The 14,489-nt window shown below is 38.9% G+C and overlaps 1 protein-coding gene across 1 annotated transcript in view; it reads left to right on the plus strand.

Moving 5' to 3' along the window:
- The first annotated feature begins 4,302 nt into the window (after nt 1-4,302).
- ANKUB1 (ankyrin repeat and ubiquitin domain containing 1) overlaps nt 4,303-14,489 on the plus strand; it is a 45,660-nt gene continuing 35,473 nt past the window's right edge. The window contains 3 exon segments of the mRNA XM_024131826.1: nt 4,303-4,403; nt 6,218-6,359; nt 7,682-7,825. Of these exon segments, the coding sequence (XP_023987594.1) occupies nt 4,303-4,403; nt 6,218-6,359; nt 7,682-7,825 (387 nt within the window).

Raw genomic sequence — 14,489 nt, forward strand, 5'->3', positions numbered from 1 at the left:
AGGATTTTGATAGTGGGTAAGGCTGTCCTGTGTGGTGGCAGTAGATACGTGGGTACATGAGAACTCTATGTACTTTCTGCTCAATTTTGCTGTGAACCTAAAAGTTCTCTAAATTAAATCTATTTTTAAAAATGATAATACAGTGAAAAGTACTGTTCTCATCCTTGATCCCTGGCTGCTCAACTCTCCTCTCCATAGGCACCAGGGTGCTTTCTAGTTTCCTGAGTGTATTTCCAGAGATTTTGAGGTATATGCAAACTATATCATATATCATATCTATAGATATGATTCCCCCTTTTTTCCTCAAATGGTAGTGTATTACATACTCTGTTTTGCACCTTACTTTTTGCCTTATTATAAAACTAACTTTTCATAGTTTTATTTTTTAACATTTAAATCTTTGATGCATTTTTAATTTCTCATGATGCTAGGTAAAAATTAGAGCTTCACTTTTTTTCTTTCAGGTAACTACTGGGTAATTCAACACTATCTTATTTCCCCACACCATCACCACTGATACAGTATGCTACTTTTTAAAATATTCTTTTCTCCTTCCAGTTTTATTGAGATATAATTGACATACAGCACTGTGTAAGTTTAAGTTGTACAGCGTAATGATTTGACTTACATACTTCATGAAACGATTACAACAATAAGTTCAGTGAACATCCATCATCTCATATAGATACAAAATAAAGAAAAAAATACTTTTTCCTTGCGTGATGAGAACTCTTAGGATTTCCTCTCTTAACAACTTTCATATATAACATACAGCAGTGTTCATTATATTAATCATGTTGTACATGATTTCATCTCTAGTACTTATTTATCTTATAACTGGAAGTTTGAAACTTTTGACCATCTTCATCCAATTCCCCTACCCTATGGTAACCACAAATCTGATCTCTTTTTAAAAAGGAACCCTTTTACACTGTTGGTGGGAATGTAAATTGGTACAACCACTATGGACAGCAGTATGGAGGTTCCTTAAAACACTAAAAATAGAGCTTCCATATGATCCTGCAATCCCACTCCTGGGCATATATCTGGAGAAAACCATTAATTCAAAGAAGATCTATGCACCCCAATGTTCATTGCAGCACTATTTACAATAGCCAAGAAATGGAAGCAACCTAAATGTCCACTGACAGATGAATGGATAAAGAAGATATGGTATGTGTATGTATGTATATATATATATATATATATATATACATATATACAATGGAATATTGCTCAGCCATAAAAAAGAATGAAATAATGCTATATGCAGCAACATTGAGATTATCATACTAAGTGAATTAAGCCAGACAAAGACAAGTATCATATGATATCACTTATATGTGGAATCTAAAAAAAAAATGATATAAATGAGCTTACATACAACACAGAAATAGACCCACAGACATAGAAAACAAACTTATGGTTACCAAAGGGGAAAAGCAGGGGGGAGGGATAAATTAGGAGTTTGGGATTAACATACACACACTACTGTATGTATAATAGATAACCAACAAGTATCTATGGTATAGCACAGGCAACTATACTCAATATTTAGTAATACCCTATAAGGGAAAAGAATCTGAAAAAGAATATATATATATACATATAGAACTGAATCACTTTGCTGTACACCTGAAACTAACACAACATTGTAAATCAACTGTACTTCAATAAAAAAAAATCTGATCTGTTTTTCTATGAGTTTGTTATTCATTTTCTGAAGTATAATTAATTGACCTACAACCACTATATTAGTTCCTGGTGCACAACATAGTGATTCAATATTTCTATACGTTTCCAAACGATCACCATGATGAGTCTAGTTACCATTTGTCACCATACAAAGATATTACACTATTACTGACTATATTTCCCATGCTGTACATTTCATTTTTGTGACTCAAACTGGAAGTTTGTACCTCTTAATTTGCAAGATGCCACTTTTATCATATACTAAACTCTTGTGAGTCCATTTTTATGCTTTCTATTTTTCCATTGATTTTTCTGACTCTTCATATGCCTGGATCACACTATTTTAATTTTATTGTAGCATTGTAATATATTTTAACATCTTGTAGGTGAGTGCTTTTCACTATTCTCTTCCAGAGCTTTTCTAGCTATACTTGCTTATTTTTCTACGTTAATTTTAGAACATCTTGCCTAGTTTGGAAAAATCCTGTTGGTTAACAATTCTGTATTGTATAATTGAAAGTTGCTAAAAGTAGATCTTAAATGTTCTCACTTCCAAAAAAAAGGGTAACTGTGTGAGGTGATGGATGTGTTAACTAATTTTATTGTGGTAACCATCTCACAATGTATACATATATCATCACATTGTACACCTTAAACTTACACAGTGTATATGTCAATTATATCTCACTGAAGCTGGAAAAAGATCCTGTTGGGATTTTTAAATTTATATATTAAATTTATATACTAACTTAGGAAGTTACTTTTATACTGACTTAAGAAGAATTGATGACTTAATCATTTTGAACCTTCCTTCCAAAGTTATGGTATGCCAGTCCACTTGTTCAAGTCTTTTATGTTTTTTGGTTAGGTTTTTACATTTATTTTATACATTTCTTACATGTTTCCCGCTAAGTTTACTCCTAACATATTATCTTTTTTCTCTCTTATAAATGGAGTATTTTCTTCCATTATATTCTATATCAGTCATTTGTTTCTAGAAAACTATTAATTTCTGTGTATTAATTATAAATACAGCCACCTAGTTGAATTATTTCATTATTTGTAGTAGTCTTAAAAATTTGATTGCCATGATTTATTGGTTTACAATTATGTCTCCTATGATAGGGATAATTTTACTTACCCTTTTCAACTTTTAATTCTCATGTCAGAACATTTTGGCTAGATGGCCAAGATGGTAGAGTAGGAAGACCCTGAGCTCACCTCCTCTCATGGGCACACCAAAACTAGAACTATTTACAGAGCAACTATTGAGGAGAAAGACCAGAATCTAGCAGAAAAGGTCTTCTACAACTAAAGATACGAAGAAGGAACCACAAGGAGATGTGTAGGAAGGCTAGAGATGCGATATAGTCAAGACCCATACCCTTGGGTGGGCGACCGACAAATGGGAAGGTTATTACAATTGCAGAGGTTCTCCCCAGGGAGCAAGGGGTTCGAGTCCCACGTCAGGTTCCCCAGCCCGGGGATCCTGCACTGAGAAGACAAGCCCCCAAAATGTTTGGCTTTGAAGGCAGTGGGGCTTACTTTCAGGAGAGCCAGAGGGCTGTGGGAAATAGAGACTCCACTCTTAAAGGGCACACACAGTCCAAGACCCAGAGCAGAAGCAGTAATTTGAAAGGAGGTTGGGTCAGACCCACCTTCTGATCCTGTAGAGTCTCCCAGAGAGGCAGCAGGCCACTGGGGCTCCCCCTGGTGGCAGCCATTCTGGGGCGCTCCGTTTGGCCAGGAGGACACTGGTGCTGGAAAGTGCCATTTTGGAATCCTCCCTCTAGCTTACCAAAACTGGGACCCAGACCCATGCACCAGCCTGTGAGCACCAGTACTGGGACGCCTCAGGCCACGCGGCTAGCCTAGCGGGAACACAGCCCCACCCACCGGTAGGCAGGCTGCCTTAAGGAACCCTTGAGCACCCAGCCACCCTGGGACACACCCTGTCCATCAGAGGGCTCAGGACCCAAACCCACACACAAGTGCACCAGCACTAACCCCGGGACCCCAAGGTCCCTACAGCCAGAGGCCACAGGACTTGGCTCTGCCTACCAGAGGGCCAGCATCAGCCCCAGGACCAGCATCACACAACAAGTGGGCATTAGCCCCAGAAACCCCCAGGCCTCAGCTCTGTCCACCAGCAGGTTAACACCAGCTCCAAGACAGCTTGGACCCCTCAACCAGCTGCCCTGGGATCTAGCCCCACTCACCAGCATGCCGACACTAGATCCAGGAACCAGTTACTCCAGAACCAGGTTCCACCCACCAGTGGGATAGCAGTAGCCCTGGGACCCCCCTGGGGCTCTGCAGCCAGCCACGTCAGGACCCAGCCCACCACCCAGTAGCCGGCAGCTCCATACAAGTCAGGACCTGGCAACCAACCAGACCAGGGGCCAGCCATGCCTACGAGAGACGGGCATTTACTCCAAAAGCCAAGTCTACTGCAGAATATAAAAATATACATGTATAAGAAAACATGCAGCTCAGGAAGCTATAAAGCATTTGGTTGTGATTTCTTAATGCCTGTGAGCTTCTTTAAAATCCTCTTCCCTAGGCTGGTTTCTCTAAAAGCAGAGCCTGAGACAGGGATTGGGATGTATGCCAATTACTGAGGGAGCACTCTTCAAGAAAAACTTAGTAAGGAAGAGAGTTAAGCAGGATTCGGAAAAAGAAAGAGCTGAAGAAGGATGTAGTCTCAGGTAAAGTCCAGCTATGGCCTGCTCTACAGAGATCCTCTGAAGAATTTTCACCCCTTAATATAAGAGAGGGGGCATTTTGTAGCCCCTTTGCAGTCAACTATTGAGGAGGGGTGCATACCTTTCCTGGCAAGGCAGCTCCCATCAGCTGAGGGCAATTCTTTGGAAAAGGGGGTGTAGCTATAAGCCTTTAGCAGTCAACAGTAAAGGCAGCTGGAGGGGGTGAGGGAGGGTGAGCAAGACACCAAAACAGTATTAACTATGTCCTATGGTAATACTCTTTCTATCAAAATGCTGACAGCATAAGAAGGTATCATTGTGTTGCAACACTTGAAAAACATGAGGCCAAAAGTATTAGCTTTGCAGTGAAATCCTTTGCCTTTTTTATGTTTTCCATTTTCTCAAATTTCTTATATTTGGGACTCAGACTGTGAATGAATAGAATCAGTTAACAGGTTAACATTTACTAAGCACCTATCATGTGGCTCACATTATGCTAAGTGCTGTTAAGAATAAAAAGAAGTGAAAGATAGGGATTCTGTCCTAGGTCTGTCTTCAGGAAGAAGACAAGATTTACAAACACTAAAAAATGATCAGGGCTTCCCTGGTGGCACAGTGGTTAAGAATCTGCCTGCCAATCTTCCCGGACATGGGTTCGAGCCCTGGTCCAGGAAGATCCCACATGCTGCAGAGCAACTAAGCCCGTGCACCACAACTACTGAGCCTGCGCTCTGGAGCCCGCAATCCACAACTACTGAAGCCCGCGCGCCTAGAGCCCGTGCTCTGCAACAAGAGAAGCCACCGCAATGAGAAACCCGCGCACCGCAACGAAGAGTAGCCCCTGCTCACTGCAACTAGAGAAAGCCCGCACGTAGCAATGAAGACACAATGCAGCCAAAAATAAATAAAATAAAATAAAATAAAATAATTTTTAAAAATGATCAGACATAATAGCATTAGAACAAGTGTATAATACCGGGGATTTCAGAGGAGAGTCTTAGAATTAAGTTCCAGTAAAATATAAGCTTGTGTAATGGTGACTAATATCTTTGCTCATTTTTTGAGGGTGGTTTGAAATATTTTCCGCCAACACTAAGGGAAGTTGAAGGAAATAACAATGGTAAATTGTTCTAAATAACATAAGGGCAAGGACTAAAAGAAATACCAACTATACTGTGTTGTTATTGGGTAGATTCCATTATGCAGAGATGGGAAGGGAAAACCACAGAGTCATTTGCCTACACATTCATCTCCCTAGTGCAAGTGGATATTGTTCTGTACCGCGTGGCAGGATTAGAAATACCGCCAGGGAACAAGTACACAAAGTTGCTATGGAAACCAGAATGCTTCAGCTCAGAGTTATTTACAGAGAACTTCCAGGATGATTACATTCAATAAAATCAACTCTGTTTTGCTTCACTCTGTGCCAGTGCATCCCAATTCAAATATCTAGTTCTAAGGGTCCTTCCATCAGCTGTACTTGGATGAATATGGATTCAAGTATCAATGGATGATGGTCACATTACGAAGTATAATTTATGTGTGGCATTTTTGTATTACATGCTTGACGCTTGTTCACACTTGCCTCAACCATTGTCAAGTTTTCTGGTTTCCATAATAGAGGAACACGTGGCTGTTGACTAATGCCATTGGCAGAGAAACCTTTCCTCCAATGTAGCTGCTGTCAGTTTCACCGGCTACTGTGGTACTGTGGCACTTCTCTCTCCACGTTCTCTCAACTCGCCTTTGAGGCTAGACAGTGACAGCTGCCTCTGGCCATCATTTTTGTCCTTAACTGTGAACTGCGATTCTCCCAGCTATCCAATAGGATCTTTGAAAACTGCTTCTTTCTTTCTTTTTTTTGACAAAGTGAGGATTTTCATAGCTTTTGAGGGATCTTTTGAACCATTTGGTATTTCAGCAGATGAAACTGTGGAGGCTGTCAAGCTGATGATAAAGGTACATACTTTGTCCCTGAGCCACTAAGATGTGCCTTAATTTTAACTATGCAGTGAAGTTTAAACTGTACGTGGGGTAGAGATACTATTGGGTGCATTTTCAGCAAACAGGGGACTAAAATTATTTGAAAATATCATTGTTTGCTTACATAATCGTTTGTTAGAAGATATTAACTCTGGAGGTGTTAGACAGGAAAGTTCTCAGGGGTAAAAAAAGTTTAGCTTATCTTTACGATATTCGTAGATTGTGTATTGGCCAGATAGTATTACTGAAATTCTTCACAAAAGGAGAAAAACAAGACACGAACTCTAGGCCAGGTAAGTGGAGCCTACCAGTTGTCAGATAGATGGCCTGTGTGGTGAGCAAGCAACTATAAAGAACCAAAGGATTTTGGGGGTGGAGAGGACTTCTGGGCTACAGCCTCATTTTGCATCCAGGGAAAACTGAAGCTCAGATAGATTGACCATTTAACCTAGGATCACAGAGCCAGAATAAAAAATAATTTGGGTGCAGTACTTTTCTTACAAATTTCTTATAAATACTCACTATAAAATGGAAAATTAAGACAAATATTTAGGAACTGACCATCAAATGGTATTTAACTTGGAGATGATTTATTCCCATTTACTAAGGAGCATTTACTGAATCATAGTTACATGATATATAGTAAATTACTATGATCCCTAAAATCTAGATCTTCTAACACAGAAGCTCTTAATCTTTATGTATCATGGATCCCTTTGGCAGTCTGGTGAAGCCTATGGACTCCTCAGAATGTCTTTAACTGCATAAAATAAAATACATACCCCCAAAAAGGAAACCAGTTATACTGAAATACAATTTTAAAAAATTAAAAAACAAATTGTGATATTGTGACATGTGGGTTTCCTTATTAACACATTAACAAGTGTTTGCAGTGTATCTCATAACTATTACAATTTCAAAGGAGATCAGTATAAATAATATTTTGAGATATCTGCAACAACAATAATGGGATATGAAAATATCTGTGATTTCTATTGGTGACAAAGTCACAGGAACAGTCAATTACTGCTACTTTAGCTTGTTTTCTATATACATAAGAAAAATCACAATTTTATTTGGAGTTAATAAAAACCAAATGTAGTTTTCTGCCACCTAAGTTCTAACGATCAACTTTTGGGGATGTCTAAAGACTTCAGATTAAGAACCCCTGTCTAATACTTCCTCCTTCTGTCCCAATTTTATAATACTCAGTGGAAAATGTAAAAGATAAGAGATTACATGGCTGGTCTAGTAATGTAGAGATATGCTGTTTTCATAATATGCCATTGATATTTAAGGATTATTTCCACATTCCTCTCTCTGAAGATGAACAAGGCAGGAGGTATCTGGAACTGATGTACGCTGGAGCAGCCCTAAAAGACAGCTGGAGTCTTATTGATGTTGGAATATCTTTTTGTTCAACTCTCAAATGCTTTGTTAAGGTATGACGGATGATCAGAGTAACAATTTGTCCAAGATGTCTACCTCATTTCAGATAAAGTTATGAATAATTCAACCAAAGTATTTCACAATGTAGGAAGAGGTTTTCTCTTCTTGCCTTCCCCTCTCTTCCACTTGCATAACTAGACTTAGGCACAATTTGTGCTGTAAGGGGAAATAAGGCATGGAGACTGGATAGAGCTCCCTTTATTTACTCTTTCTCTCCCTTCCCTCCTCTATCCCCCTTGTTGTCTGCCCCAAAAGAGTTATCGCAGAGCAACCCATAAACCAATATAGGATCAAGGCCAAGGGGCTAATCTGGAATACTGATGTGGGAGAAAGATTATGTCACTTACATGGCCTTACAATGGATTATGGGAATGAGGAAAGGGAAGAAATTCTCAGTAACAATAAGAATGAAATGGCAGTGTCTACATTCAAATCCAACAGCACAGCCATTCATGAATTACGTGTACATATAACAGAGACAGCATTTTCCATTTACACTGTCCTTAATCAGTGGTGCTTAATTTGGGGTCCATGGCTGGCTTTAAGAACAAAACCCTAAAACTGCAAAATATGCAAAATTATGTACCTGGAGACTTTCTGGGTGAAGGATCCTTAACTTTTGACAATTTCTCAAAGAGACAGGTAGCCTAAAGAGTATTAAGAGCTGCTTTCTAGGATAGAAATAGTATCCAGTACTAGTTCTCTATCCCATATGAAAACACGAGCCTCAAGGAACTTAGTAAAGTACATATCTTCTGCTAAATGGGGCACTTATTTTCTCATGGTTAGCATTAAAAAAAGTTTATGGTAGCTAAAGCTAACTCTTTTTCTTTTCATATATTTTACTGCTTGACTAAGTGGGAAGTCTATTTTTTAAAGGAATTTTCTAAAGTATTTATTATTAAGTAGTAAAGATAAGGCACAGAAACAAAAACATTGTATGATCCCATTTATGTAAATAAAAAGGCCATATTTTATACATGTTTTTAATGTCTTATAAGCATTTATTCATGTATTTATTTTTTAAATCTTTTTATTATGCTTTTTAGATAAATTTTTAAAGTTTATTTTTTATTGGGGTAACTGGTTTATAACATTACATTACATATCTTTCATGTGTACAGTATTATATTTCTACTTTTTTTTTTTTTTTGCGGTACGCGGGCCTCTCACTGTTGTGGCCTCTCCCACTGCGGAGCACAGGCTCTGGACGCGCAGGCTCAGCGGCCATGGCTCACGGGCCCAGCTGCTCCGCGGCATGTGGGATCTTCCCGGACCGGGGCACGAACCCGTGTCCCCTGCATCGGCAGGCAGACTCTCAACCACTGCACCACCAGGGAAGCCCATATATTTCTACTTCTTTATACTCTACAGCGTGCTCACCACTAGAAATTTAGTTTCCATCCATCTCCATCCAGTTGATCCCCTTTACCCATCTCGTCCTCCTCCCACCACCCCTTCCCCTCCGCTAACCACTACTCTGTTCTCTATATCTACGTTTTGGTTTGGTTTGTTCCATTTTTTGTGTTAGTTTGCTTGTTTTTTATATTCCACGTATGAATGAAATCATATGGCATTTGTCTTTCTCCATCTAACTTATTTCACTTAGCATAAATTCCTCTAGGTCCATCATGTTGTCGCAAATGGCAAGATTTAATCATTTTTAAGGCTGAGTAGTTCTGTTGTATATATATATATATATATACGTTGTGTGTGTATATATACATACACATACACACCACATCTTCTTTATCCATTTGTTCATTGATGGGCATTTATGTTGTTTCCATATCTTGGCTATGGTAAATGATGCTGCAGTGAACATAGGGGTGCATATATCTTTTTGAATTACTGTTTTGCTCTGTGGAATCTTTTTAGTTTGTTGTAGTACCATTTGTTTTCCTTTTGTTTCCCTTGCCTGAGGAGACATATCTAGAAAGATATTGCTAAGACCAATGTCAAAATGCATACTGCCTATGTTCTCTTCTATTGCATTTTATGGTTTCAGGTCTTACATTTAAGTCTTTAATCTATTTTGAGTTGATTTTTGTGTATGGTATGAGATATTGATCTAATGTCTTTCCTTTTTCTTTCTTTCTTTTTTTTTAATGTGGCTATCCAGTTTTCTCAGCAACATTTATTGAAGAGACTATCCTTTCTTCATTGTATGTTCTTTGCTCCTTTGTTGTAAATTAATTGTCCATATATGTGTGCATTTATTTTGGAGCTCTCAATTCTGTTCCATTAATCTATATATCTGTTGTTCTGCCAATACCATGCCATTTTTATTACTATGGCCTTGTAATATAGTTTGAAATCAGAGCGTGTGTTACCTTCAGCTTTGTTCTTTTTTTCTCAAAATTGCTTTGGCTATTCAGGGTCTTCTGTGGTTCCATATAAATTTTAGGATTTTTTTGTTCTATTTCTGTGAAAAATGTCCTTGGGATCTTGATAAGGATTGCATTGAATCTGTGGATTATTTTTGTTATTATGGACATTTTAACAATGTTGCTTCTTACAGTCAATGAGCATGGCATATCTTTCCATTTCTTTGTGTCTTCTTCAGTTTCATTCAACAATGTCTTATAGTTTTCAGTGTATAGGTCTTTCACCTCCTTGGTTAAATTTATTCCTAGGTATTTTATTCTTTGTGTTGTGATTGTAAATGGGATTGTTTTCTTAATTTCTCTTTCCGCTAGTTCATTGTTACCATCTAGAAATGCAACAGATTTTTGAAGGTTGATTTTGTACCCTGCAACTTTGTTTATTATTTCTAATAGTTTTTTGGTGGAGTCTTTAGGGTTTTCTCTATATAAAATCATGTCATCCATAAAGAGTGACAGCTTTACATCTTCCTTTCCAATTTGAATGACTTTCCTTTCTTTTTCTTGCTTAATTGCTCTGGCTGGAACTTCCCAATATGTTGAATGAGAGTGGTAAGCGTGGGCATCCTTGTCTTGTTCCTGATTTTAGAGGTATTATTTTTAGGTTCTTGAAAAATGTCTAGTTATCAAAAAAGGAAATAAAAACAATTCTAATTTCTTCTGCTTTTCTCTCTCTGATACTCAGCATATTGTAGTATAAAACATTTTTAAGCAGACCTAAATTCTATGTCATTTCTTAAATGTCTCATGTCTTTAAATATGTATATACATACTGTGTTTTTGTTACTGTACAGTATAAACCCTCTAAAATTTCCTGGAATTCTCCAACACCAATAATGATGTTCAAGACTTTTTTGTTGCTTGCTTACTTGGAGATAGTGGTGTAAGATCAATACTAATATTGGGGTTTTTTTGTTTTTTTTTAATTAATAGTAATCTTTTATTTATTTATTTATTTTTATATTTATTTTTGGCTGTGTTGGGTCTTCATTTCTGTGCAAGGGCTTTCTCTAGTTGTGGCAAGCGGGGGCCACTCTTCATCGTGGTGCACGGGCCTCTTCACTATCACGGCCTCTCTTGCTGCGGACCACAGGCTCCAGATGCGCAGGCTCAGTAGTTGTGGCTCATGGGCCTAGTTGCTTCGTGGCATATGGGATCTTCCCAGACCAGGGCTCGAACCCGTGTCCCCTGCATTAGCAGGCAGATTCTCAACCACTGTGCCACCAGGGAAGCCCCAATACTAATATTTGAAATAGCTGGAGGAATCTAATTGAACCATAGCTATTCAGGGATGTAGACAAAGTGTGTTAAGAGTATGAATAGAATACTTTTACTCAACTAAGCACTGACTTTACTTTATTATTTTTAAAAGTTTTTATTTATTTTTGAGCAGGTAATACATTCACATGGTGCTCAATTCCAGTGGTACAGCAGGATACACTGTAAAAAGTCTCTCTCCTACCTCTGGCCCCCAATTTTCCTCCCCAAAGTAACCTGTGTTCATAGTTTTACTTACAAAAATATTTCATCGCTTCTGCCAATTAAGCATCATCTGTCACAGTGATGCAAGCTGCCTTTGCACTGAACTCTAACCTTTCCCTGGAGTTCTAAACTGCTAATGACAAGAATATAATGTAGAGGTAAAAGACTATTCCAGAAAGCCCAGGCAGAATATAATTATGAGTCACAGGGCTGGCCAACATGAAGGGTTTAATGAAAAACTCTCAAGTTCCATGGAATTTTTACTGATCTTCATCTTCACCTTCTCTGGCAGAATCACATTTAGAGAATTTCTTATCACTAGTTTTGGGAAGGAAAACAATATCTTGAATCTGAAGGAAGAGAATTACCTGCAAAGCCATAAATAATGGTTTCCATTCTAACTCAGTTCCTGTTAAATTAGATGGTATAACAGGCCTATTTCAAAAGTCCACACTATTCACTGTTTATGTATGATAATGTCCAAACTGGGTTTGTAACAACAAAAATACTTTATGAAGATATACCTTGCTTCAAACAATGAAGTCAAATCAACTGTATACTGTTTGATCTATCTTAGGTAACCAAAGGCGACCTTTTAAGTCATATTATTGCTTTACTGCATAATTAGATGCATACAAACTTAAGTAGTACTTTTCCTGTCTAATTATGTTACTTCATGCAATTAGTTCCATTTTCCGAGAATCTAGGAAAGCTAGAGTCTCAATTTATTTTGGTACAAGTTAGAAATAGCATGATATGAACCAAAAACTTGGCAAGTAAGCAATTTTCTCTTTTTAAAAAGATGTAAGTAGACACCATGTGTCATGAAATAAATCCAGACTATTTGGTTTCTTAATTGCGCTTATATTTTTGTATGGATTACAAGGTTTTGCTTGTGTGAAAAGCAGGAAAGACGCTTAGATAAATGGAGGTGTTCTATTCTAAATAGTCAATAGATTTTCCAGTTTCTCTGCTAATTACACTTTCTCCTTTAATGGTAATATAGACACATTTGGAAAAGTGAATGGGGGATGACATAAGAATAGTAGGGAAAGAACATTGCCTTAATTTTTCTTTCTTTGGAAAAGAACTCCTACAGAAACCACAAGAAATATTTTCTCTGGCATGTATCACCATGTTCTATTGGCACAGGTTTCACCCCTGCCCATTCATTGCTGATGCTGTTGCAGTGTTCCTGTAAACCACATGTGAGGCATTGCAAAGGCCTGGGTCACTGTGTGGCATGCAGAGGTGCTATCGCCATTTACCTCCTTCATTCTAACCTGTAATTAGACCTGTGTAATTGTGGAAACTATTGCTTGAGTTTTGTTGATTGTTGTCACCAGTGCATAGAATAATACCTGGCACACAGTAGGCTCTCCATAAATATGTGTTGAGTAAATGAGTTGATGAAGGCTTGAGGGATAAAGTATGAAAATAAACAAGAAGGTATATGATTGTTGTGAGAAACATCATAGGTATTGAGATGCATTTCGGGGTTTGGGTTCCCTCCCTTGCTGTGGCATCTCTCCTCCCCTTCTACCCTCGAGGCAAAGTGCTCCAGTCTTAGTGCTTTCCCCTATCCAGCATCAGGGTTCTTAGGTTGCAAGCAGCAGAAAGGAACCTGGACAATTAAAGAGGAAAACAAACATATAAGAAAGGCTATTGCGTAGTTCACAGTCTTGACAGGAAGATTAGAGAATCGGGCTCAGAGATTATGCAGCCAGAAATAATTTCTAAATCATGACCCACAACTAGTCCAGGAAGGTCACCGCTGCAGCTGCCCTAGAGCCCTCAAAGCAGGCACTGGACGCAGCTGCCAGCCCTGTTGCCAGGCCAGCAGTGCTTCAGATCTGCCACTGCCAGGGAAGAGTCCCTGTGTCTGCTGCTTCTCTGCCTCCCTGGCTCTGAATTCAAAGTGGAGGTGGATGGGGAGGCTTGACCGGGCAGCACCCTGGTCACACATCTGGGTCGCACAGCAAACGGGGCTGAGAAGCAACCATCTGGCAGGTTGTGTCTTCTAAAGTGTGAGAAGACTCAGTCTCCCTAACACTCTTTTTTTTTTTCACCGCACTGCACGGCTTATGGGATCTCACCAGGGATTGAACCTGGGCCACAGCAGTGAGAGCCCAAAATCCTAACCACTAAGCCACCAGGGAACTCCCTCCCTAACACTCTTTATGGCTTCCCTGCCTCCTTCTATCACAATACTTCCACCAACCAAGGGCTGTGGTTAAAACTTAGTTAATTCTTTCTGGCATCCTTGGAAAGTTGTTTTATGGTGAAAGATTGTGTTATTTGTGGCACCATTGAGTATGTCTATCAGACAAATTGGAGAAGTTTGAACTATACTAGTAGGTCTAAAATTGATTCAAAATCATATACATTTTAGCTTTCAAAAGGCAGTTTTAAAACACCAAAATCTAGGGATGTCCCTGGTGGTGCAGTGGTTAAGAATCCACCTGCCAATGAGGACACGGGTTCGAGCCCTGGTCGGGGAAGATCCCACATGCTGCAGAACAACTAAGCCCGTGCGCCACAACTACTGAGCCTGCACTCTAGAGCCCGTGAGCCACAACTACTGAGCTTGTGCTCTAGAGCCCATGAGCCACAACTACTGAAGCAGGCATGCCTACAGCCCGTGCTCTGCAACAGGAGAAGCCACCGCAATGAGAAGCCCACACACCACAATAAAGAGTAGCCCCCACTCGCCGCAACTAGAGAAAGCCTGCGCACAGCAACGAAGACCCAACGCAGCCAAATAAATAAATAAATTTATTTTTTAAAAAAA

This window comes from Physeter macrocephalus, chromosome 1, assembly GCF_002837175.3.
Source record: "Physeter macrocephalus isolate SW-GA chromosome 1, ASM283717v5, whole genome shotgun sequence".
Taxonomy (NCBI): domain Eukaryota; kingdom Metazoa; phylum Chordata; class Mammalia; order Artiodactyla; family Physeteridae; genus Physeter; species Physeter macrocephalus.